Source organism: Aythya marila (genome assembly GCF_965140915.1).
Source record: "Aythya marila genome assembly, chromosome: 8".
NCBI lineage: Eukaryota > Metazoa > Chordata > Aves > Anseriformes > Anatidae > Aythya > Aythya marila.
In genome coordinates, this window is record NC_139049.1 from 11,328,275 (window position 1) to 11,353,595 (window position 25,321).

At 48.6% G+C, this 25,321-nt stretch overlaps 1 protein-coding gene across 4 annotated transcripts; it reads left to right on the plus strand.

The window, feature by feature from the left end:
* The first annotated feature begins 4,374 nt into the window (after nucleotides 1–4,374).
* On the plus strand, nucleotides 4,375–24,091 carry RGS8 (regulator of G protein signaling 8). Of its 4 annotated transcripts, none has more exons than XR_014318007.1 (7): nucleotides 4,375–4,521; nucleotides 6,047–6,579; nucleotides 8,457–8,558; nucleotides 9,476–9,540; nucleotides 17,273–17,439; nucleotides 19,121–20,352; nucleotides 22,335–24,091. XR_014318007.1 is itself a non-coding variant. In XM_082765727.1 (6 exons), exons 2-6 carry the CDS (start codon nucleotides 6,554–6,556, stop codon nucleotides 19,301–19,303), a joined length of 543 nt encoding a protein of 180 aa, XP_082621853.1. In that variant the 5' UTR covers nucleotides 4,376–4,511; nucleotides 6,047–6,553; the 3' UTR covers nucleotides 19,304–24,091. The 4 variants fall into 4 exon arrangements, 2 of the variants coding, with proteins under 2 accessions (XP_082621853.1, XP_082621854.1); XR_014318008.1 differs by lacking the exon at nucleotides 22,335–24,091 and adding an exon at nucleotides 20,762–20,786; XM_082765727.1 differs by having other exon boundaries at nucleotides 4,376–4,511; nucleotides 19,121–24,091.
* Nucleotides 24,092–25,321: the final 1,230 nt, after the last annotated feature.

The following is a 25,321-nucleotide window of genomic DNA, read 5'->3' on the forward strand; positions in this document are numbered from 1 at the left end:
TGAGAACAATTATGAAATCGCAGTAAAGTGCATTAAGGGGGAAATTCTTTGATTCCTGTCTTGCACAGTGCCCCTCTCAGCCTGGAGCCTCCCACACTGCTAAGCTGTTGGTTTTGCATCCTACCTGCCTGGAGGAATCAAGGAGGGAGTCAGAGCATGCTGGCTGGGGCCCGGAGCCATCTCACACTGGAGGCATCTGCTCTGCTGCAGCCATCGCAACACGTGTCCAGCAGACACTTTTATCACTGACACGGGGGAGAATTGAAATAGCTGCCATCCTCTTGAGCTAAGCCGGAGACAGAACAACGGAGCACGCTTTATGTAACTCGTTTTTATTTTTAAACAGCCTTTTATTTTCAAGGGGAATTCAACTCAGTGGGTGTCTCCTATCTCCTGCCCTGCCTCGTTACTGCAGGAGAAGTGGCTTCTTTTGTCAATACCCCCTCCTATCCAGGATATCAGCTGTGTGGATTCCTCACCTGCCCCTCAAACTCAAGCTCTCCTTGTTTGACCCTTCAGGATTTCCTGCCTGCCAGGGCTGATGCGGAGAATGATTTGAGGCTTAGGGTGAACAGAAAAAATAACCCCTTATTTTTTTTTTCTCTTTGTGTGTTTCCTGATGCTACAGGAGCTTCTTTTTGGAAGGGAAAGCTGCTCTTGTGGTTCTTCTAATAAGATAGTCTGTGATTTGTCTTGAAGCTTAGGAAGCTGTTGAGATGAGCTGTAATTCTCTTTTGCCCAGGCAATCACCTTGTACTGGACCAAGTGTGTTTTACCCTGGATCCTAAAACAGGCAGGCAGCCTGATGGTGAGCAGAGCATTGCGTGTTAGCTGCCAGTTACTAACTACTTTTAACATTAACAGCTTTCATCGTAAACAGTGGTGGAAACAGCACACTCTGGAGGCAAATTAATTACCAATTTGAATTACTGTGGGCTTGGGCCCACATAGGTACCAGCGTGGCTTTTGGACAAATTTGGAATTCCTGGGTGTCAGAGGAGACCAAACAATGCTTCATCTCACAAGTAGCTTTGTAGGATTTTCACTCCATGGTACGAGCAGTTGTTCCTTCCAGTCCTCCAGCAAAAAATACAACAAAACAAAAAAAAAAGACACATGCAAAAAAAAAAGGCTAACGAAACCAAAGCTCCTTTGGGATGCAGCAGAAGTCCACCAGGGCTGAGGCTTGTGGTTGAGCCAAAGGCAGGCTCTGCATCGTGCAGATCACCTGCGTTCCTGAGGCAGTGTGTGCTGCAGGGAAGTGGCTACCCCAAGTACTTGGTCGGTCACAGATCCTTCAACACAGAGCTCTTTCTAGAGAGGTCGCAGAAGCAACAGAATCTTATGTAAACCAACCAAAAAATGAACTCAGCTGTGGGGATGTAGCTGTTAAATGTCACAGCAGGCTGAAGAAACACATTCTTGATGCCAGGCTAAAACCACTTGGACTCGCAAGCCATGAAGTACACCCCAAAACAAGCTCCTTGGCTCACAGTGCCAGGAGAGAGAGATGCTGGCACAGGCCCAGGGAAGGTCACAAAGTAAGAGCAAACACAGTCCCGAAGAAGTTCAATGCCTTGTGGCATGGATCGCTGTAAAGATGACAAGGCCTTGAAGTCAGAAACGAGGAGTGGAAGAGACAGGCCCAGCATGACAGCTAGTTAAGCATGAAATAATGGAATCCCAGAGAGGCACACAGCCCCCCGAGGAAATAGAACAAGAGTGAGAAGACAGAGAGTAGTCTGCTTAAATGTCAAGGTGAAGGAGTTTATTCAAGGCAAGCCCACCGGAGATGTCAGCCAAGCAAATAAGGTAGTCAGCGTAGCTACTCTCTGATGTTGTAGCCCCAAAGTGAGAAGAGAGGTCAGCTGCCAGCCCTGGGGAGTGTTATCCGCCCTGGGGGGGCAGAAACCATGCAAATACCAGCTGGGCTGGCTGGGTATCTCTGGTGTTTGTGCAGCTGTACTGGAAGGAACGGATGTCTTCAGGCTATGCAGCTCTAGTATTTGGGTGGCAGAAGCTGGGACCAAGTGAAACCAGTGGAGATGTTTGGTCAGGAAGAAGTTTTGGGGTAAAAACTGCTCAAATGATGATCAGTAGGGGCATGGATAAAATACATGTAATAGGCAGGGAGGCATTTTAAATAATAGGGTGAAAAGGACCCTGGAGGTGATGTTCTTGTCCAGGGAACTGGCTGGCAAATTCCCTTCCACCCTGTCCAGTGACAGGCAACAGTTCCAGTGCTACATGTGTTTGTGTCTGCTGTTAGCAGGTCACGAGGAAACTGCTTTAAGGTATTTTTTAGAGATTTAAAATTTTGGATGGGATTCAAACCTAATATCAAAATGAGTTATTTTATTAAAAGGTTTTAAATAGAAGGTAGAGAATAGTCAGAAACATGAGGGCCATTTTAGGAGGAATTTGCTATAAACCTCTTCTATCTCACAGAAGCTTTCTAAAATATTACCCTGTAAAATACAATTCTCTTTATCTGCAATTTAATTACATTTCCCATAGTGCCTGTGTCAACACAACTCACTCACTTTGTTCTCTGTTAACTCCATCCCACCCCAGGAAAATAAAAGAAAAATGGTGTTTTGCAGAGCTGTTTGTGGGTTGCTCCAGGACCTCACTGAGCTCACGAAAAGGGGGTGCTGACAGCCTGGAGAAATAGGGACTGGGGTCTCTGCCCATACGGGTGGTGGCTGTGAGACAGTAACATGTAAAACTGGAGGACAACAAGCAGGAGCCCTCGTGCCTTGGCCTCTTCCACCCCACTGATGTCCTGGAGGTGCTGCAGCCAGTGTCACTTGTGACATCCTGCAGTTGCCCTGGGAGTGTGGAAGGGCATTAAAACAGAGATGACATGCTCAGAGTTGAACCCTTGGTGATGTTGTATTAAATTTGGCTTGGGTTTGGGGCAAGGGCTGAAGCTGATTGTTATTTAACTTGAACAAACCAGCCTGTTGTACCAGAGGCATGGGATGGACCTCAACCTTTGACCTTGGCTGAGAGGATGTTGTATCAGCCGCTGCGTTTTTATTTTTTTATTTTTAGATGTTTGTCTCCTCAGAACCAGAGACGTGATTAACCCAAGTCAGGATGACCTGGGCTTTGTGATGGGAGGGTGAGAGCAAGGCAACTGTTGTTCCCTTGCCAGGTTGAGCTGTGAAGGGGGGGATCCGAGTCGGAGAGCTGGGATCACTCCTGCAGCACTGCTAATCCCTGTGCTTTCACAGTGAGTTCTGCAGGGCTCCTTCCCCAGGGATGTTGCTGGTGATAATGTGCCATCTCAACACATGTTTCCCGTCAGTAGCACAAGGATGTCAGGCCCAGCGCCGCTTTAGCAGCGGAGAGGTGGGTGACTATGGATTTCTAGGAAAATGACAGGAGAATAAAGAGAAAAATAGTGACTAGTGTAACTGCAGACACTTTTTTTTTTTTTTTTTTTTTTTTTTTTTTTTTTTTTTTTTTTTCCCTAATGCAGTGGCCAACTCCAGCAGGATCAAAAAGAGCATAGCACAGCACCTGTGTTGGGGTTCTGGTGGCTGAGCCAAGCCCCAATTTGGGGTCGTGCTGCTGCCCCACCACGTGTGCTGGGGGCTAGGATCCTGTGGAAGTCCCACTGGGGTGCACTGGGGACCCCATATACATCCTCTGCTGGTTGAGGATGGGGGTATGGGGGTGCAGGAGGGGAGAGGGAATGGGAATGGGAGCTTGTGCTGTGGGGTGAGCAAACTACAGGAGGGGTCCAAGCCAAGGCAGGGAGCCAGTGGGGCTGCACACATCAGGGCAGATGAGGGGTCGGTCGCATCCCTGATGAGCCAGGTGGGTTTCTTTTTCCCATGCCCTGCAGTAGGGCTCTCCCTTGCCTGTTAACGATTTCATTTGACCCTGCTGGCACCGGGGCTCTTTAATTAAACTCCCCAGTCCCTTCTGTCCGTAGCAACTCCTGCCGCTCTGCGATCAGCCTCCCCTAAACCTCAGAGGAGCTGATTAAAGCAGGCGGCTGCTCTCTTCCAACATACCGAGGGTGACAACAGCGAGAGCGTTCGCAGGCATCCCCCCACCCACCCCCAGATGCTCCCAGCCAGCGCTTGGCACCCGCCACCCGTGCCGAGCTGTCGCCCATCTCCAGGGACCGTGGAGATCCGTGGCCAGGTCAGCGGGGCGGCGGGCGAGGAGGGATGCAGAGCAACGTGCTGATCAGGTGGGCTCCTCGGCAGCTCCGCCAGCGAGCGATGCGAGCCGGTAACGCTGCAGAGCCAAGCCCCAGCCTGCCGGGTGAGGCTGCTTTCGTAGCCCCTCGCTGGATGTGACACGGAGCTGTGCTCCCAGCCCTGCTGCTGCTACTGCTGCTGCTGCTGCCCGGGGAGAGCTGGGGAGGGGAGGTGTGTCGGAGTGTGACTTTCACCCTGTGCTGGGGGTTGTCTCTGAAGAGGCTGCTCTGTTCTCTCCCCAGAGCCTCCGCGACCACAGCGTTGGCGAAGACCCACCGGCAGAGAGGACAGGTCAACGGCAGTGAGTAGCTTTTCGCCGTGTCTGGCTGGCTGCAGTGCCTCCCTGTTGGGGTTTAGCTGGCTTTCTCTGCATGTGAATGGATGGACTTAATCTCTCAAAGCCCCTTGGGGGTGGTTGTTGTGGTGGTTTTGTTTCTTTTTTTTTTTTTTTTTTTTTTTTGTGCTGCTAATTTTTTCCATTGGGATGGCTGCTTTATCTCTGCTCAGGTGATCTCCTGGAGGGGGCTGATAATTTGATTGTTGTAATTGCACCCCCTTCCTTTGTCTCCTAAGGAGAAACCCCAAAGCACCTCCATGATGAGGCTGGCAATTCCCCTTGACCCAGGGTCCTTTCGTAGGAGGGGGAGGTAGGGCAAGTGATGGAGTGTGGGGTAAAAACCCCCTCACTGTGGACCCCCACTGGGATGCCTTTACCACATGCTACAGATTATATTTATAAAGCCATAATTGACCGGCTTTATTTGCAATCAAGGGAAATATCCGTGGGCACGTCAGCCTCGCCGTGCGGCTGCCTTTGGGGGAAATGTAGGTCTCGGCATCCCTGAAGTCAGGCAGACTTCGGGAGCACAGGGAAGTTCGGTGCTGCTCAGCTCCGCGGGTTGTGCTGTGTGGGCTGGCGAGCGGGTGGGAGCGGAGGCGAGCAGAAAGCTGTTTCATAACAGGACCCCAAAAAGCACGCTGCTCGAGGAGACGGTGAGAGGGAGAGGGCACCCGGCGGGCACCCAGCTCCGCTTCCAGCTGTCACTTCGGAGTGATGGGGGGGAAGAGGGGCTGGGGGACTCCGGGAGATCCTGTGCTGCGGCCCCGCATGTGGGTGAGACTGTTAACGAGGAAATTTAAAGGGGCTTAAGGAATTACCAAGGATTGATTTCAGTTAAAGCGCATCGAAGCAGCCGGTCAGGGCAGGGATTAAGAAAATGCACTCACTGGCATGTAGTGCAATCCCGGTTCCATTAATTTAGTTGGGGAGAGGCTTTGTGCGTTTTTAATGTAATCAGGTTTTAAAAGGGATGTTGTGTTGGGCAGCCCGAGCTTTGGGATCTCCTCAGGCCCAAGCAGCACGGGGTCCCAGCTCCTTTGCACACAGTCTCTGCTCTCACCAGCTTCCTCAGTTGTTCCCTCTGGGCAGGAGGACACGGAGGTTATCTGGAGCTCGGCCTTGTCCTGGCAGGCAGGAAACCTTTGCACTTTGCTCACTATTCAGGCAGCTCGGTCCTGCTCTCTGTCCCATCGGTTTCCCGGCTGGTGTGGACCTCGCCTTCGCTCTCTGATGCGAGATTTGTTTGACCAGCGGGCTGTGTGCCAAGGCTCCCAGGGACCCTGCCAGCCCTCTGTCCCTTCATCCTTCCCTCCCTCCCTCCCCGTTGCAGACCGTGAGTCCCCTTTGTGGCTTCCCGCGGGTTGCCACCACCTGGAGGAAGAGATGCTTTTTTGGGATGTTTTTGTGTGAGTGCTTGAGCCTGTGACGGTGCAAGGACCAGCAGCATCCGCAGACGCGTGAAGTCCTCCTCTTGTTTTATTTGCAGTGCCAGCTTTGCCGTGATGGCCCGTACCATCAGCCATGACCTGGAGGGACAGGGACGAGAGGTAGTTTGGTCTTCTTAGCGAGGTCAGTCCGGAAGCCCTGCCTGTTGGGGAGAGACCTTCAGAGGTGTTGAATGATGAGCGCGATAATGTCAAGTCCTGCTGCTCCATGGTGAGCTGTGACGCCAAGCTCAAGTCACTTTAGACCTGAAGCTGGACTTAACCCGCTGTCCTGGTTTTAGGAGGAAATGCTGTCTCTTCTCTGTGATCATCTCTCAACTCTGAACGTCTTCCATTGAAAAATCGACCTGCCACTCTAGGAAGCAAGGATCAAATGGGTTGAGAACAACTGGCCCTCCTTTTTTTGCAGAGGATTCTTTGATATATTTTTAAGTGCCGGGACATGAAACAGTAAATATCCCTCCTTCCCGCACTCCTGTCTCCTGCAAACAGCCCTGACTGCTCTCCAAGCCAGCCAGTTAAGGGGTTAACTATAACTGGATGCCTGAATGGCTGCCTTACTGATCCCACGGAGGTAACTGAAAAGACACGCTGCATTCCTCACCCCTGCCCATCCTGTCGCTGTCTGCCTCGTCCAGTGAGCCTTTGGGCTCGCTGTACCATCCCCTCTTCCCTCCTTCCCTTGCCTCTCCACCTCCCGCAGCCCCAGATTTTCCCTCTCTTTCTCCTGTGTCCTGTCTTGGGAGCCGTGACCCAGAGATCGGTGCTCCGGGAGAGACAAGCTCCTTGCTTGTGGCGCAGCATCTCTGTCTCCTGTTCGCTGTGATTCCCTGCTGCAGTCCCTTGATCTCAGGCATCAGAGAGAAATCTGAGCAGCACTGCGGTAATGCGTGTCACACCTCTTGCTGAGAAATTCCTGAGCTGGCTCGAACAAACAGCTGAGGGAGGATAAAGGCTGGGGGCAGGAGGTATCAGAAAGGTACCAGGAAGATCCCATAGCGGGCTCGGTGTCAGTTTGAGCCAGCAGGTCCAGCAGGCTCAGCTAGGAAGGCGACACTTTGCACACAGTGGATCTGCCCTGATGGTGGAAGTTTAGGCAGCGCAGCATCCTGAGCCCACCGGTCATGGGTCTGCATTTTGGGGCTGTGCAACAATTCCTGCCACTAAAAATCTCCAGGTTTTTGTGCTTGACAAATTCCGTGAGTTGCCTGTGCTGTGCCAGGGAGACACTCCTTGCATTTAATTAACATTTAATTTGCTTTAAGATTACATTAAAATGTGCAATAATAGAAACTCTGTGAAGGGCGGGAGGAGAAGGGGGAAACAGGCATGCTACAGATTGGCTCGGTTGCTGGTGCTGAAGTGTTCTGCAAGGACTGAATATGGAAGGGGAAAAAATCCTGTGCTTCCCTCTGCAGCCACACACAGTGTGTGGCTTCTGTTTGGCAGCAGGGCTGAGCGAAGGGCTTCCTCTGGCTCAGAAGTGGGTGCAGCAGCTGAGAAGTGCAGACTCAGTCGCTGAATTGTCCTCCTGTGGTCAGGAGCAGAGAGTGGCCTCGTTCGACACGGGGGAAATGTAGCAGAAGCGATGCCCTTAGGCTGGAGAGGCAAGTAACAGGCTGTGCCCTGCTGGACACCGTGTCAAACCGGTAATCGGCGTCTATATGTTTTTGAGAGGAGACACTGCCAGCCCAGTGCAACGTGTGTGTGACATCTCCCTCTCCCTTCGTGTTTCCTCTCCTTCCCCATCCTCCCCGTCCCGGCGCGATGCTGCGGCGGCCGTCCTGGGAAGGGGCTGGCGAGGAGGCGAGGGGCCTGCGGAGCACCAAAGGCTCTGGGCCCGCTTTGAAATTCAGAGGGAAAAGCAATAAGGCCATTTTCTGCATGGATAAACCCGTCACGGAAGAGGCAGCTTTAGCCTGCTTATGTAACGCTGAGTATAAAGGGATCCTGGCTGGGGTCTCGTGGCTCTGCAGCGCAGGCTCACCTTGCAGGTGCCTTGCTCCCTCTCTTCCTCCAGCCCCTCCTGCCCTCAAGCACTGGTATTTGTGCTGTTCTGGTGTGGCTGGATTGTGGCGACAGGCATTTCTCCCCTTTGCTGTCTTCCCACTCCTGCCGAGAGCAGGTCTTTGCAAGCAACTGTCCCAAAGTGCAGCCTTTCAAACCTTTTTGCCAGTCAGACCAGCTGAGTGACTGGTGTGGGTGAGCTTTCAGCTGCTCTAGTGCTGTGTCCACCCCTAGCATCTGCTTAGCATCTTACTGGAGATGCTTCAGAATCCCTTCTGCAGATGAGGGAGCCAGGGACACAGGTCTGACTAGGTGCAGAGCTGCTGAGGAGTTTTTTTTTTCTTTTTTTTTTTCTTGTTTCTGTTTTGCCACTCTGGCTAGACTTTTAATCGTCTTCTTTGGTTTTCCCCTGCTCACACCCCTGCTCCCCCATATCGACCACAGGAACAGAGGGATGAGGACTCGCCTGGGCTGCCTGTCTCACAAATCAGACTCATATAATGATTTCACAGCTATTCTTCCGGACAAGCCCAACCGGGCTTTGAAGTGAGTATAGCTGCAGCATCCCACCCCATCCCCACTTCTGTCCTTCCCCTCCCTGCCCACCACCCCCTCTAGTACCACCCGCCTTTCACTGTACGCTGTATGAGCTTTGCATAGTTCTTTTTAGCCACAAGGAAAGGAGGAAAACACAAAAACCTGATAGAGCAGAAACGATACTGGAAAATGCCTAAATCAGTGATACAAGCTCTTCATTAAGACAGGACATGCACACTGTCCCAGCTGCTTTACATGGGATGTATCTGCAGATGTCTGAGCACATAAGATATCCCTCTGTCATCGCAAATCAAAGTCTGAGCAGTTGACTTTGCACACGAGGTGAGCAGCAATTTCAGGTCACAGTCCTCCTTGGCGAAGTCTTGTTATTAAACACTACCAAAATGTCCTGAATCAGTTTGCACAGCACTTAAAGTAGGTACTTCAGACAATCCAGAGCCCTGAGTGGGATGTAATTCATCTGATCACAAGTCACTGCTTACATCTGAGCTAAGAGTCTAACCTTCCCCTTGAAGTCAGGAGAGAGAAACAAACACTGCTGCAGGTGTGGGTTTCATTTCACTTAACTTTTGACATTTACAATGTAAATGTCTACATCTGAACTTGTTCCCTGGGCCTCTGCTTAGAGTCGATGAGGAAAAATCAGTCCCTTTTTGGGCACAATTCATTGGGCTTATTTTAGCCACCTACCTGAAGAGGAGATGGAGAGAACCCTGCAAGTCCCATGGCATCTCCCTGCTGACTCTGAAGGGAACCCAGGGTGACTTGCTCACTTGGAGACCTCTACACTGTAGATAAGCAAAGTTTGGTGAGAATTCCAGCCTTCTTTGGTGTCCTTGTCAAGCAGCTCTGGAGGGAACCAGCAGCCGTGGGTTGTCTGTAATTTGCCCCTTCCTTTCTTTCAGAAGACTATCAACAGAAGAAGCAACAAGATGGGCAGACTCCTTTGATGTCCTTTTATCCCATAAATGTGAGTAGAGATCAAATTCTATCAATCCTCCCCCTCCTCATGTCACCCTGTACCCCAGATACTGTTTATAACTGAGGAAAATTACACACTGATGGCACAGAAGCAGTCACGGTAACTCATGGGCAGGATTTCTCCACTGGTGAGAAGGTGAGGGAGTGCGTTTCTGTGGGTTCCCTTCCTGAATTTGCTCTTCACTGACTGTGCAGTCACAGCTGATGAAGCCAGCAGCCCCAGCTCTAGCTTTTTCCAGTTCCTCTGGAGGCAGGGCTCCAAGACTGTGGCTGTGTGTACCTTCCTTGGCAGGTACACCTGGGTTCAGCCTTTCTGCACAAACAGTGATGGGTTCTCAGCTCACTAAAGCTCCCCAGGATCTGTGACACCATCTAGCTTCTCTCTGCCTCCAGCTGCTTTGCAGCTGCACAGTGTAGAGGTGCAGCCTGTGCCAGGACTGCTGGGCACAGCAGTGCACTGTAGGAAGCAGTGGAGGGCTTCCCCTGAGACCCCACTCACTGCCACTGCTCGTTAGCACTCCACTGCAGGGCTATTAATATTTTATCTTCACCTAAGTGGCGAGAAGACCGTAACATCCCATTCCTATTGATGTGAGCGCCTTGCAGAATATTCTAATTCAAGTCAACACAGCTGAAATTCTCAGAGCCGTCTCCTGATTTTTTTTGACTGATTACTCTAATTGATTTTAGGGGAAAATCTAGTATGTAGCTCAGTAACCTCAAACACCTCACTCTGTAGCAGTACTTACTGGAGAAATCACGCATGGTAGCACTTAACTGGATCTAATTTATAGCTACTGAACCAAACCTGAAAGTTTCACATCAAGGAACATTATGCAAACATATAATCAGCACACCTCACTCCATTCAATAGATCAATCATATCAGTTCTGTTCAGAATATATTATTCTGTTATTCTGCTTCACCGACATATTCATGCTGACAAATTGTAAACAAGGCTGCGAAGTTCACAGTATAGGCTCATTAAGGTGTTTGTATTCGAGAATAAAATGAGCAAATCGAGGTTGGGGAGAAGTCAGTGTAGGTGGTGAACTATTTTATTGCAATATGGAAATGTCTGACTTTCTTAGTGGTTCAGGTTTTGAGGGACTTGCATTTTAAAATATCAGTGTAGAATCATATTGTTTTCAAAGAAGTGCAGTTTTTCTGTATTTCTGCTAAGATGACAACAGTTTTGGCAGAGAATTACGTGACAACTTTAAACAAGCTGGCTGTCCAAGGCAGAAAAAGCAATATATAATTTTAGCAGCAGTATCTTGTTGAGATCATTGCTCTTGCAGCCGGTAGAAAAAAAAAAAAAAAAAAAAAAAGAAAAAGATGTAGCTGGGTATGGCTAAGAGGGAACATTTCTTTTGTCAAAATTCAAAACAAGAAGGGAAAAATGCACAAAAGAATCATGGGTGCCTGGAGGATGGGAAGTGGAAGAGGACAGGATATTCACATCAGTGGTACAGTTCTGTCTTTAAAATCAAGCCCTTGTTCCTGGTTCAACAGTATTAAGGTCAGAATTTTCTTACTTAGATACAGAGTATAACAAAAGTGCTTCGATTACAAGAGCCAGCGAAGTCTCACTCTCTGTACTGAAGTTATATACAGATTGTTCCCTCTTCAGCTGAGTGCTGGGAATGCTAAATCAAACCTTAGTTCGATTACTTCATCCAACAGCATCCATAAGAATATAATATTAATAAATTAGGAAGGATTCTATAAGGCTGTCTCTAGAACTGGAAGTAATTCTGGGAACTCTTTGACACCTAGTGAAAAATATATAGTTCCTAATAGCAACAGAAGGTGATTTTTAAAATTTAAATTGAGCTGCTTTTTCCTTCTCAGCAGTCACGTTGACATTGCCTGGTGATTAGTGACAAAAAATTGTTGTTTAATAAACCACTTTCTAAAAAAATATATCACATCAGCTCTGACCTGAAGCTTCTGGAATAGCTAGTCTGCAGACAAAGCCTGCATTTGGTTATAATGATGCAAATACAGAAAGCTCTGTTTAAACACAAGTGTTATTTTAGTTACACTGGTTTAAAGGAGAGAAGATATGCATCATATGTGCTTAGAAGGAATTGTAAAATCATTGTTTTCACTTGTGTATACTTGCATCCAAAGCACAGAATTGTTAAATTGTTATGAAAATAAACCAGCTGCATTTATGCTATTAGAAGCATGCTAGTAAACATGAGCTGATGTTAGAGAGGGTAAGGGACTCTTGTGATGTGTCAGACCAAAATTTCAGAGTAAGAAAAGCAGTGCCTGTCCTGCCTGCATCTGTCTGTAGTACAGCTGCCAGCTTGTGTCCTATTTCTAGTGCCAGGAGAAGGACAGAACTGTATCAGTCTAATTTCACTATGACTGCCCAGGTGAAAAATATTAGCCAGGGAAAATTCCCATTCATGCTTCAGGGCATGGGCTAAGCACCAGCTGGGCTCACGGAGAATTTCCCCTGTGGTTTCTAGCATTAACAGGTAGACCGCTTCTGCTTGACACATCTGTCATGAATTCTTTCTTCACTAGATGGACAGTTTGTCTGTTTTGGAAGGGAGATTGTGATGCTGATTTCAGGGAATTGAGTGGTGCTTTCCTTCACAGTCAGACGTTACAGTGGTTTGGGGTTCTTTCCAATCATCCCATTCTTTCAGGAAAATCAGTGCACAAGTTGTACTTGGGAGCTGGGTATAGCAGCTGTATGAGAGAGACAGACAACTTTTGCTCTTTCACTTCCCATTTTCCTGAATCTCCAAAAGGTCTTCAAGTGGAAGTGGTCTGAACAGGTACTATGCATTACACAAACTTTATGGAGAATGTTATGCTTATTTTTGTCAAATATTCCTTAAGTGTGATGGCCCTTAGGCGCCCCTTCCACTGTTCCCCTGTTGTTTTACTGAATGAACTCTGTAGATACTGTTTGATCCTGATCCTTTATGTCAGTACCTTGAGTGGAGTATTGAAAAGCCATGGATCTTGAAGCAACTGCATGTTTTCAGAGATTCCCAGGCTGGGCAGTGCTCTTTTTTGTAAAGAGAGTGGTCTGATTCAGATTGTTTAGTTCCCAGCACTTTAAAAAAATAATTGCATTGACATTGGCAAGAGATTGCAGGTAGGGAAGGTGGCGCAATTCGGGCTCTCCCAGTCACACCCTCACCTTCCTTTTGCTCTGGCATTGGGACTTCAGCATCCCTCAGCCCTGCCCTGTTAGAGTGCCAGTGCCAAATTGTAGGATACAGCACAGCTCAGCTTCACTGGCAGCTCCAAGACAAGTAGGTCAGTGCAATGATATCTGACTCGCTCTTGCTAATGGGTGAAGCAAATCAACTTGAAACCGTAGGGTCAGCCAGTCAATCCCCTTTCTTTCTAGAGCAGGAGCCTTGTCTGAGCTCGTTGCAAGAAACGTATCTCCAAGCACAGCGGTGTTCCCTTGGGTCTGGGCTTGTGAGCGTGGCAGACAGCAGGAGAGGAGTTTGATCTTGCTTTGCAGCTGGGTTTTGAGCAAGTGAGAGGCAGGGCTGCATGTAGCATGCTTCCTTGGGTGCTAAGGGGCAAAAGCAGAGGTTTTAACATGCTAGATTTTGGCATCTTTTCCCCTGTTGAGCCAGTGTTGGATTAGTGATGGCTCCCAGGGAACCGGAGCTTTACGTGGTCCGCAGAGTGTGCGTATGTGTGTGAGTAACGGAGGAGTAATCCCCCTGCTGTACCCGTGCCCAGGAGGTACAGTCTGGTCAGCCAGATGGAGATTCCTTTTGACAGGCTGCCGGAGGGAGATCCAAGCAATGGCATGTCTCATTCTGCATCCCTCGCGGGGCTGGACACATGGCCTGTCATTTGTCCAGAATCCGGCAGGACAGTCTGTCCTCAACCCTTAGTCAGTTTCCAGCGAAGCATCTGACATGGAAAACCTTTGCGCTGAATTTCCATTTTTATCTCAAGGATGACTTTTTTTGCCATCTACAATTTATTATTTTTTTTTGTGATCTCTGTGCTCTTCTGCCCAAATTTTATTGTCCTCCTCCTCCTCCTGTTGTCTATACGTTGCTGCTCTTCCCACACAGCATAGGAATATCCCTTCCTACTCCCAGTTCTTTCTAAGCCAGAACAGCATTAGCATTAGCATTGTGCTAGTGACAGGCAGCTAACATTCACCAAAGCAATGCTAAGCAGCAGGGAGAGCACGTACATATGCTATGCAGAACATTGTGGCCCTGTCTCTTCAGCCCTGGACCCAAAATATTGCACAGAGCTAATCCATCCATCTACCAGCCATAAGGACTCTCTTTATTTCCTACATGACGTGCTGATGGCCCTGATGGTGTGCAATGCATGCATTAAATAAATGATTGTTGATAGCTTTTTTACTCTGACAGTGGCTAGATCCTTGGTTATTAAACTGTCTGCCTGAATGATTTAAGCTATTAATCTCAGCTCTTCCTCATGTTGCTGACGCCTGATTTAGTTAAGACTTGTACTGTATTTTTTGCAAGCCAGTTAAGTCCCTTCCTCCACGTCTTTTCTTTCTGTAAAGAAACCTCTCTCCACAGCCCAAAGGATAATGTCTGAGTGAGGTTTCAGGAACATCTGAGACCTCATGTAGTTGTTGATCTGCCTGGTAGTTCCCCTCTAAATCACAAATTTTTTTTTATCTGCTCTAGAGAGCAGAGCCTGGTCCTTTTAAGGCTATTCACACTGCAAAACTCTAAAGCAAATGTTCCTCTGCTCCTCCTTCTGACTCCTGACACCCAGGTGGAAGAGCTCTATTTCTTTGCCATCATCCTATCTGCCCTGCTGAAAGTAATAAAATCCGTTGGCTTCAAGCAAGACTCACCACTCTTTTGAGTCAAAATCCTGAGTAAGTATCCAACAGCTGTATTGGAAGGCTGTACATTTACACCACGGTGTCTGTTTCTTGAGCAGCCATGCCTTTCAGCTGCGTGTTTTCGGGATATCCCACGAGATCTCTAAAGATACCGTAGAATCATTGGTGAGGGATGGATGCTTCCTTGGTAGTCTTCATGTACAGGACATAAAAGTCAACATCCAGGTCACATTCCAGCTCAGGTGGCGCCGGTCCCCTACCTCGTTGCCCTCCTGCCCTTTCCATTAGATCTGTCCTTGTTCCACGATAAACTCGTGGGCAGCCTGGCAGCGATTTACTGCTGTGCGGTCATCTGGGCTTCCATCGCCGAGGCTGAACTCTGACTGCCAGCCCCAGCTGTAAGTGCTGGCAGAGAGTCAAAGGCTAAGGGCGAATCTGCGGAGAGCGAGGCAGCCTCAAGTTGAGGATGACCTCTCCTGCATCCAGGGCCTCCTCTGCAAGGTCCTCCCAGGTCTGGCTTGATCCTTTCCAGCTCCCCTCGGGCTGTGAGGAGGAGATGACAGAAATATATATATAAAAAAGTGGAGAACAGCCAGATACAATTATTTATATATCGTCTGTCTAAACTTACTTCGAGATAAAAAGGAGCTGATTGACATGAGAGCGGGAGGCAGAGCATGTGGAAACCTCCTGGTCCCAGCTGCCGCGGCTGCTCTCTGGGGCAGGGCTGAAGCAAAGGCCTTTCTCATCTCATCAATCATGAAGTCCACTTGTTTTAGCAGATATTACATTCTGCAGATATTATATTTGCCCTGCACAGCTGCTATTTTTGGCAAGTGATCCTCTGTCAGTGCCGGGGCTCTGGGGCTGTTGGAGAGGAAAGGCGACGGGGGAAGATCAGGACAGGGAAGCAAGATCTCCGCAGGAACACACAGCTGAGGTTGTGTTGTCATAACAGTGTATTTGGGTGCCTGAATAATAAACACCAAACATCCTACGAGCCCGTGATATACCAAATGGCATACATCTCAGGGAACTGCTGCATTTTCCCTTCTGTGCTTTCTCCTTTCTGAAATTGTCAGTCTGCTGTGATGTCCTCTCCGTTTCTTCTCATAAGGGCTCCCTGCTCTCTTCTCAAGTCATCCGCAAAATCCGTATGAATTTTGTCGATGTTAAATAGGGAGGGGACGTAGGCTTTGAAACATCCTTGTGTCTCCTGGGTTCCTGTTCCCTGAAGGAAACAAGCCCTAAAACATTCCTCTCTTGTGCCATGTTTATCTACCCATGCAGATGCTCCGAGCAGCTGGGGGCAGCGTGATCCTGACAGGCACTCGGCTCCTGGAGATGCCTCTGGAGCTCTGTTCTGCAGACTTCTCGAGGGCTAATGTTGCCTTATTCCCCCAGTCTTGAACCCACAACTTGCACTGTTAGCTGCTCTGCAGTGCTCTTGGGCAAGAGCCCTGGCTTTGCCCACAGTAACAGTCCAAAACCCCGATCATCTCTTTCTACAAGTGCATTAACCAAGGGGCACCAGGATGAATTGCTGCGATACTGCCATTCTTTCATTCCTCGCCCTCCTGGGGCTGACAGAAAGAAACCAGGGTAGCTGAGATGGAAACATTCCTCTTTTAGCTGCTCGTTGCTGTGCCACGACAGCTCTTTGCAGTGCAGAGTGCTGATGGAGCAGTTAGCATTGCCAAGCCTGTCAGTGAAGGAGCTTTGAGAAGCCTGAAGTGGAGAGTGTTAGCCTGGAGTTTGGTCCTACCTGGCCTAATATCTTGTCTGTCGTTCCCTGTGAGAGCCAGGGCAGCCAGGAGGAGTTCAAGTCCTACAAAACCTTTGTCCATCTCTGCTGTGCACTTGCACATTCTTTCATTGAGTCTGACCTTGCCGAGCGCATTCCCAGTTCTGTCAGTATTTTTAGGTGCTTACTTGGAAGTAAGTAGCTAATGCCGACTGGGGAGGTTTCCATTTATGAGCTACAAACGCTGAGACCCTATAGAAAGAGAGTGGGAAAAGTTAGAAACATGTTACTGGAAGAAGTAAAATTAGGAGCCAAATTTATCCCTAGGCTCAGGAAAGGAGAAAGGGCATGTGTAAAACCTTCAGCTATTTCAACTCTGCTTGTGCCATTCAGGGAAAGGAAATAAAAAACAATAGCTGTGTCCATAAATACACCCAGGCAGGGGTTTAAGAGCACACATTGCTTAATAAATCTTTCCATATTTCTAATCTGTCCCGGCTGACTCAGATTACATTACTGAAATGTCACAATTGCTAAGCATTAGCAAGTGATAAGAACACTTTTACCACCGACTAGACAAGTAGTAATTACGCTGTGTCCTCTCCTTTCCCCCTTTATTGTAGCTATAACAGTTAGGCTCTCCGAGATCCTTCCTCTGTATAAGTAATAACTAAAAATATGTCACAAGGCAGTAAAGCAAAGTGACAGAAAGCATAGGAGACAAGTCCACAGGCGCTATGTTTTATTAAAGGCTTTTCTTAATGACGGATAGGACGTTACAAAGTGGGATATTAATATGCACAAACGGTGCAGCAAAGAGACTGTATCATTGGACTGTATCATTTCAAGGGGAATTTTTCAAAGGTTAGCTATCCCAGCCCCAAAGAAAACCTTTTCGTGTTAGCTGGCAAAAAGTTATTTTTCAAAATAGCAGTGAAGAATGTTTGGTCTCATGGCAGCTCGTGAGACTCCAGCTGATGTAACCGTGTGAGTTATGAGTAAGTCCTGGGATCACGGACTGTGCTGTCACATAGCCTGTGAGAAATATTGAATGGCCTCTAGTAGACGGATGGGGGGATGCCTGTTAGAGTGCTCCATGCCCTCTTTCTCCTTCCATTGTAACTCCCCTTGTCCCCCTTGCAGATGGGCTGGCCGCTTTCCGCGCTTTCCTGAAGACGGAGTTCAGCGAGGAAAACCTCGAGTTCTGGCTCGCCTGTGAGGACTTCAAGAAGACCCGCTCAGCGGCCAAACTGGCCTCCAAGGCCCAGCGGATCTTTGAGGAGTTCATCGACGTGCAGGCTCCTCGAGAGGTTGGTAGGACAGCACCTCGGGCAGGCAGAGCATCCCTCTGGCACGGGGAACAGGCCCAGCTCCCCTGCACGGGGGAGCAGGGAGCTCTTCCTTCCTTCCCTGCTGGAGGTGATGGCCAGAATGCTTCCTGTTACGGGAACACCATCCTGCCTGCTCCTGCTGCCTCTGCTTGCAGTGACTCATCCCCTGGTGAGGGTAACTACTTTGATGGTACTAAATTAGTCATAGCCAGTGAGTTCACTGGCAACTGCAACCCACATTTCCGAACCTCCACCAGCTTCCTAGGAGTTTTGCACATTGAACCTCTCATTTACTATCAATCCCCAAACAGGCTATTGGGCTCATTTCTCCCAGGACATTTTGTCTAAGAGCATCCCACGAATGACTAACTTGTTGACTCTCCAGGGAAGAGTGTTTATCTGCTGACTAACTCCAAACTCAATTAGAGCTCCTGAAAGATGCGAGCAATAACTCGGAGGTGAACAAAAAACGCAGTCACAACCTGAAGCCTGGAATTGTTCAAGTCCTCTTTAAAGTACTGACAGGCTGATGTGACTGTCAGATCCTGTGTCGTGATGTGCTGCTGTATTAATAATGCAACCAGGAGAGTGCTTGCTGCACCTGCTCTCCCACAGCAGTTCTCTTGCTTGATAGCATGTGTGCTTGTCACGATAAAGGTAAAGCTGCCTGTGAGGGGATCCCTCTAAGAGGGCTGCCTCCACTCCATCTTGGAGCTAGCAAGGCTATTATTGTAAGCCACTGTCAAGCACCAGGTGGTGTGGTCATCTCAGGGTGCACTCGTGTGAACACCTTGTGCTGATATTCATAAAAGCTGTGTGAGATCTTCAGGACTGCAGGACTGACGTTGCATTAGAAATACAAGTGCAGGTTGGATGGAGTCTTCCCTAAAATTTGTTCCTGTTGTCATGCTAGAATGTGAAATGACCTTTAAGTGACATCGGGAGCTGATCTCTCTTTCTGTCGTCTGGGTTAAGGCAGACAGCTTTACTTTCTAGACAGCTTGATGTTTGGACGCTGGGGTAATAATGATAAATAACATCTTAACAGACGGTTTTAAACAATAACCCTAACAAACGCTAACTGTTTGCAAGGGAGAGAGAACAGGAAAACGTGTATTGTTGGCTTTGCAAACATGCTGCAGTCATAACATGAGGGCTGTTTGTTTTTTCAAGTCCCTACTGAAGATATGGTAACATCAAGCTGTTATGGGAAAAATCAAACAATTTATTCTATAACAACAGAGTTTAAAAACATTTAATAAGAATATACTGATAGTTTAAACCCAGCTAAAAGTTCACTCACCCTTCTATTGGGCGTGTAGTGAAGAAAAAGGGAATAGAGGAAACTTGGTCAGCAGGAGAAGAGGTATGTTAAGCCAAGTTAGCATTTCTAGAAGATTTGCTGCGTAAATCCATGCTTGAGAGCCTGAATAAAAGTAACTTGATTTCAGAAGTGCTCGGATCATTATAAATCTTGTTCAACTTCTCCAAGTTTGGGACAGGATTTATAACTCTGGGTTACTAAACCCCACAGAGTTAGGGGGACTGTTTAGGCATGGCTGAGAGTAGGTGCTTGGCCCTGTCACTGAGATGAAATGTGCCATTTTAAGCAAGCAAACCAGTCACTCAGTACCAAACTCTCTTCTGCTGTTTCTCCTAGGTGAACATAGACTTCCAGACTCGGGAGCTGACAAGAAGAAACATGCAGGAGCCCTCCCTCTCTTGCTTTGACCAAGCTCAGGGGAAGGTGCACAGCCTGATGGAAAAAGACTCTTATCCCAGGTTCCTGAGATCCAAAATTTACACAGACCTGCTATCTCAAACCCAGAGGAGGCTCAGCTAGAGCAGCGACGGGGCCCTCGGAAACCATGTGCTTCCTACAACAGCAACTACCCATGTCTAAATGTGAAACTTTCTCGGTGTTAAAAGCAGTGGGGATAAGAAAAGAGGGAGGAGAGGAAGAGGAGGCTTCCAGAGTGTGATCTGAATGTGGAATTAGGACTTTTTGAGTTTCTGTGCTTTTTTTGGTTAGCAGTAGCATCTTGCAGTTGTTGCCTCTCTCTAGCACAAAACCCTATCCTCCCTAGTCATGGGGTCATCTGTTGGGAAGGCAGGTTTCCTTTAAAATTACCATGCTGGTTTGTCTGTAAATAATGTCTCTGCACCTTCCCATCCTTCCAGACACCTCACTGGCTCTCACCTATCCCTGTGTTTGGAAGGGCCCTAAGGGCAGCTCTGAAACTTGTGTAGCCAAGTACGATCCAAAGCACCGTCCCCCACACTGGCTGCTGGGGTCTGGATCCTGAGGCTGTGAGGAGAAAAAGAGGGTGGGAGTGAGAAGACAAAGGCACACGATTCTTGCTGCTTCCCGGAGAGGAAACTGTCAGCAAACTCAGCTCACCTTCCCATTTTGGTTGCACACCTCGTGATACCACAGCAGCTGACGTGTCACAGCCCCTCCATGCCCCTGACTGCTTTTCTTCCAGGGGTGGAGACTAGATGCTATTTTTGTGTGACTGTCAAGGAGCTGAGCTTTTTTCATGAGGAAGGTAACCCCAAAAGCTCTTGCTAGACCTGGTCTTCTAGTGCAAATGATTGTTTTTCAGTGATATTATTTATGTGTACTATAGTTCAGCCTCAGGACCCCAGTCACTGTTAGGCTTCATTGTGCTAGGCACCATACCAAAACTTCACACAAAGAGGCTTTTGGCCACCAGAGACTTTAATCACCTCAGTGGCTTTTTGGGAACGAACTGCCAGCCATTGGGAAAGAGCTGGGAGACTGAATGTCCCATCTGCCCCATGCTGAGGTGTAAGAAAAGCACAAGATCCATCTGCCGTGTCAGGCATCGTTTCTCATCGTAGTACTTCACCAGCGCATGGCAGGGAGAGGTAATGTGAAAACACAACCTTCTTTTTGTTATTTACTGATTATTGACTGTTGTTGTTACCTACCGATTGTCCACTGTGGGCTCAATGCAATGTAAAGAAATTCTAAAGGCACAGACCCTGCTGCATGGTGCTTGCTTAAAAACAGGGTGCAGGACGAGTGTCTGGGCGTGAAGTAGTGTGCAAGGCGTGCTTTGGCCCTATTCCCACAGCCTGGACAGCCAGCTGCAGGAGAGAGCTCTGTGCAGATGTCAGTTGTGTAACACCACCTCTGTACTGTAATTCTTACCATCTGAATTGCTGCAGCGTCGCTTTCCCAGTTTATCAGCTGTCAGATTCTTGCGATATTTTCTAGAGGGGAAGTGGATTGTCTGTGGGTTTAAGTCTGCAGACCAGAGGTCTGTTTTCTTAGTTTTAGGAAGGTCTGGAAAGGGACCTCATGGATCTTTTCCTTCTCTCCTTGGAGTCATCCACAGATCAGAGGTTGGTAAACCCATGTTCTGGTTTATTGTGGTGGGTAGGTTTGATACATCAGATAGCTGGTGATAAAGATGTAAATGTGATCTGGTGTAAACTGGGTAGTCTGAATTCTGAAACTATGCATAATGTTTGGAACAAGATGCAAAAGGTCTGCTTGGATATTAGAAGTTACTATCCCTACGTTAGCAGGTTTTGAGGCTTTTTGTAAGGCTGCTGTGCAGGATGTTAGGATGGATGGGTGTAGGATTATGATAGGGATGATGAGTGTGTTTGTTTTGTTCTGGAGATGCGTTCCTGTGGTCTCTAAGACACTAAATTCTAAATACAGTACAAAAGCAAAATTTCTGTTCAGCGGGGAAACCTGCTTTTCAAAACCTGGCTGCTCAACTCTAGAGCTCTCCTGCAGTTTTGTAGGCAAAGATCGTCTCAAGGTGGCATCCTGCGGCCACACTTGGACTTGGCTGCACAGCCCCTTGACTTCTGAAGCTGTTGATGAGATGCATGAGGTCCGTAATGCAGGGGGACAGAGCCCAAAGCCTAAACATCACTGTGCAAATTTCACCGTGGCAGCTTCGTGCAAACTTACTCGCTGCCTGTTTGAGAGTGGGAGCAAAGAGCAATGTCTGCAGGGGAAGAAAGGTGGGCCCTGGATTTTGCTGTAATTCTGCTTTTAATGTACTTACTGCTTTTAAAGAGGAGGAAGATGGCCACATTAACTGCCCCAGGGTGCTTCTCTTAGAGCTCCTGGTACATCTTCTGAGTGGGCTTGGATGATGCTGACCTCTAGTGCCAGCTGACACATCCCAGCGGAGGCTTTTTAGCACGTGCCCTGCAGGCACCCGTTGCTGAGAGGGTCACAGGGACGACCAGGAGATGAGGAAACAGCAGAATTAGATGTTTTTGTCTAGGAATAAGGACAAGGAAAAGAAAATCAGAAGTGAGGGCAATTCCCAGGCTTCCCTGATGGCTACAAAGGCTGGTCCTGTTCAGAGTGTGACTCCAGAAAGCCCAGTAGGTAACATCTCCCGACAGGCTCCTCCAGTCGGTGTTGGCATCCTTTTATTTTGTGCCAGAATTCATCAAAAAACTTCAAAGCAGCCAAAAGCTCTGTAAAAACCAAGCTCCTCTCTTTCCTCCATCTGTCTGGGGAACGGCTTTGAGCAGGCACACTCAGAGGTGGCACTGCTAACAGGAGCTGTATTCCTGCCGGCTGGTGTAGGGTGAGTGTTTTGCCCCTTAAATTGATGCCAGATAATATCCTCGACAGGAAATGTCCTAGAGCATACAGTGGAGCAAAGGTGTTGTCTGAAGCACACGAATCTATCACGGTTATTTTTGTTCCTGCTCTTACAGTTTGTCTCTCCTGCAGGAAAGCAGCCTAGTTATTTAAAGTAATTTATTATTGTTATTTTAATAAGAAATTGGCACCAGTTGCTTCTTTTATGTCAAATGTCAGGCTGAAGTGAATTAAAATAGGCAACTTATATCTCTTCCTCTTAAACCAGGGGCTGATGAAGGAAATAATGACAGAGCCAAAGCTTCGGAAAGCACTGAGTGATGACTAATCCCCATCGAGGACAAATATCCTACCTTTGATTCATCTCTTACTGATGTGAAAGGGATATTCAGAACTTACAAACCCCATTTTCCCTCTCCACAAGCACACACCTCCAAAAACGTGCTCCCACTTCAAGTAATGTCAGAGAGTGCCAGCATATGAAGAGAGGGGAAAAAAAAACGTTTCACTCAGCTCTTTTTATTCAGTGTTTCTGCTGGCGTGTATCCAGCCAGCTCTTAAGTCCTTTGACAGCAAAAGGGAAGAAGAATTTTACAAATTGCTTTTCCCTACTCCATAAACTCCAGCCGTCGTTCAGTCCAGAAGCAGATGCGGAACCCGAATCTGCTCTGAGTTTCCTTCTCCTGCTTGGGCCAGGTTTGGGATTATTTCCATCATTTTATTGTACTTGTTAATGTACCAATGGGTCCCTGCCCTCCACGCTGGGAAAGCGTGAGGGGCAAAGTCCTGCTGGTGTGAGCACAGGAGGTGTGTGTGTACATGGGTGTGGGTGCTGAGAGTGCATGTGAATTCACCTATACGTTACTTAGTGTCTCCTTCTAGAGAAGCTATTCTGAGACCTAGATGTGCATGTTAAAATAGGAGAATTAGGCATAAACGACATAAAACGAGATTTTTAGCGGTGTTGTGTTTGCCTCTTGTGTAAGTTCGACTAGTGATAGGAGATGTACAATTCTGCTAGGCTTCCAATTACCCATAAGAGCACATGTATCCAACTGAACTGAATGTTCACCGATAGACACAAAACCAAAATGTTTACAGCATTCAGAGCAATAGCAAAGCATACCTCATGCCAGTCCTGGAGTGCCTCTCACTTGTCCCTGCAAACTCTCCCTCACTGTGGGCCTCCTTCTCCCTCCAAACCCCTCTCTCCTTCTCAGCCCTGTCTCTGTGGACGTCCCTCCTCTTCCTCATCTTTACCTTCCTGAAGCACTCCTGTCCACGCCAGCCTTCCCCTCCACCAGCACTGCTTGAGCCCTGGTCTCTCCCAGTCTCCCCTGCCCTCCTGGCTGCATGCCCTCTGTCCCCAGGCGTCTGTCTGTCCTCCTTTTCCCTTTCCTTTTCCCTTTCCTTTTCCCTTTCCCTTTCCTTTTCCTTTTCCAACTCTTGTCTTACCATCTCCCTCCTACACACCTCCTACTGTTGCTCCTAGCAGCTGTTCCTTGCCCATTATATAAGGAGAAACCGCTTCACCTAATTTATTCACCATCTTTCCTTCCTGGGGCTGCTGCAGTTGTCTTGTTCCGTGGTACTGCGTTTTCTCTGGCACCGAAGCGTTTTACCACAGAGCTGGAATTAATGTTAGTGTCACTGCCAGACCAGAGAGTGCTTTTCTCTACCGTGCACCCCTTGGGCTTTGCAGAGGCTCGGCTTGTCCCAGTGTCGTGTTTTTGTCCTCCATTCGTGCTCCACGTGCTGTGCTTGCGGCAGGGGCTGGCTAGGTGAGACGGCAGCTGTGCTCCGCGCGCTCGGGCACAGGCGGAGCTGCCTCGGCAGGGTCGCAGCTGTGCTTCCTTTTAGCTTCCTGATTAAAAAAAAAGTAGAGTAAATAAAGCTGTGCACCTTGTATTTGCTTAGTGAAGTTGGTCGTTTTGCTCTGTGTTTCCTCTTGGTTTTACTGGAAGGCTGCATCTGGGATTTGATGCTCCGGTAAGCTCAAGTGGAGTTCAGGGAGCTGAGCGCATGGGAAGGAGGTGGCAAAAGGGGGTGAGCTTAGTACTGAAAAAAAACCAGAACATTTCTGGCAAAAAAGCACAGGAAAAGGACTGGGGGGAAGGAGGCTTTTTGGGGTGTTTATGCAGCCCTCTGTGGGACACCGGTGTTGAAAGGGCAGGGTACAAGCACGCCATGGGGTGGATCCACCTTAAACTCCGTGACCAAAGTGTCTCATCCTCGCATAACCTCTCATCCCCTTCCTCTGCAAGCAAAACGAATGAGACACACGGAGTTCAGATGTTTCTCCAAGCTCTCTGGCACCTCCACCTCCTGTGGGATGGCAGGAAGGGGCCTTGAGGACCTGGTAATCGGGCCCGAGTAAGGTGCAGATCACGAGAAACGTGATCGTGGGTGGCTCAGAGGAGAGGTAGGAGGGAGTGAGCGCACGGGGTGAAGTCAGAACTGAGCCACCAGGTACCTGGGTAGAAGACCAACTCTTGGAAGATGTCCCCTATGACCCGTTTTTATTTTAATTGTTTAAAAATTACTCAAAGTCCTGATGCTGTAGCTGCCTCCATGGTGTCTGGGTGCTGCTGGTGCTGCAAGATAACCGGAGCAGTTTGGGCAGGACGCGCAGGTGGTTCAGTCTGATTCCTTCCCTTGGGGAGGGCATGGGCTCGGCTTCACTTCGCCTTCCCTTCCTCATTAGCTGCTCGTTTGCTAGGCTCCCCTTCCCCTAACGAGGCTGGAGAAGCTCCTCAGCCACATCAGCTGCCGGCTGGGCGATGCCACCCCCCTGGTCCCGTCCCCGCCTTGTAAAGTGTCGCTCACCTGCGCTGTATCGAGACTGCGAGGACGCAAAATAAACAGCGTGAGAAGCACCCACCTCGTGCCTGTATCTCCGGGAAAGCCCTTGATCCTTCACGGGGAGGGAAGTGGGCATGGGTTGTACCCAGGGACGGAGGGCTGCCTCCTAAAACAACTGCTGGGAAAGGTTGAAGGAGCTGCAGGGAAGGCAGCCTGGAGAGCGGTGACTGGGGAGGGATGAGTGGGAAGAGGTTCTTCAGGTCTGGAGCCGAGGGAACCCTTTGCCCCCAGAGGAGAGTCTTATGTGGGAAGGGCTGGGGGCATGCAGAGCATCCCCGAGGTCTGGCAAGTGGGAGCAGGCAGCGACCTGGCCCCGGTGCCCTCCTCGTGGCCCAAAGGTAAGTGTTCGGTACACAGCCCCCGCAGGATCGCTTCAGCTTTTAAAAAAAGAAA

Bases quoted from the DNA above. Each gene is read 5' to 3' on its own strand.
- RGS8 (XM_082765727.1), top strand. From the start codon at position 6,554: ATGGCTGCCTTACTGATCCCACGGAG. The intron at 9,541-17,272 runs GTGAGTAGAGAT...TCCCCCTTGCAG, and splicing joins TGTCCTTTTATCCCATAAAT to ATGGGCTGGCCGCTTTCCGC. The intron at 17,440-19,120 runs GTTGGTAGGACA...TGTTTCTCCTAG, and splicing joins ACGTGCAGGCTCCTCGAGAG to GTGAACATAGACTTCCAGAC.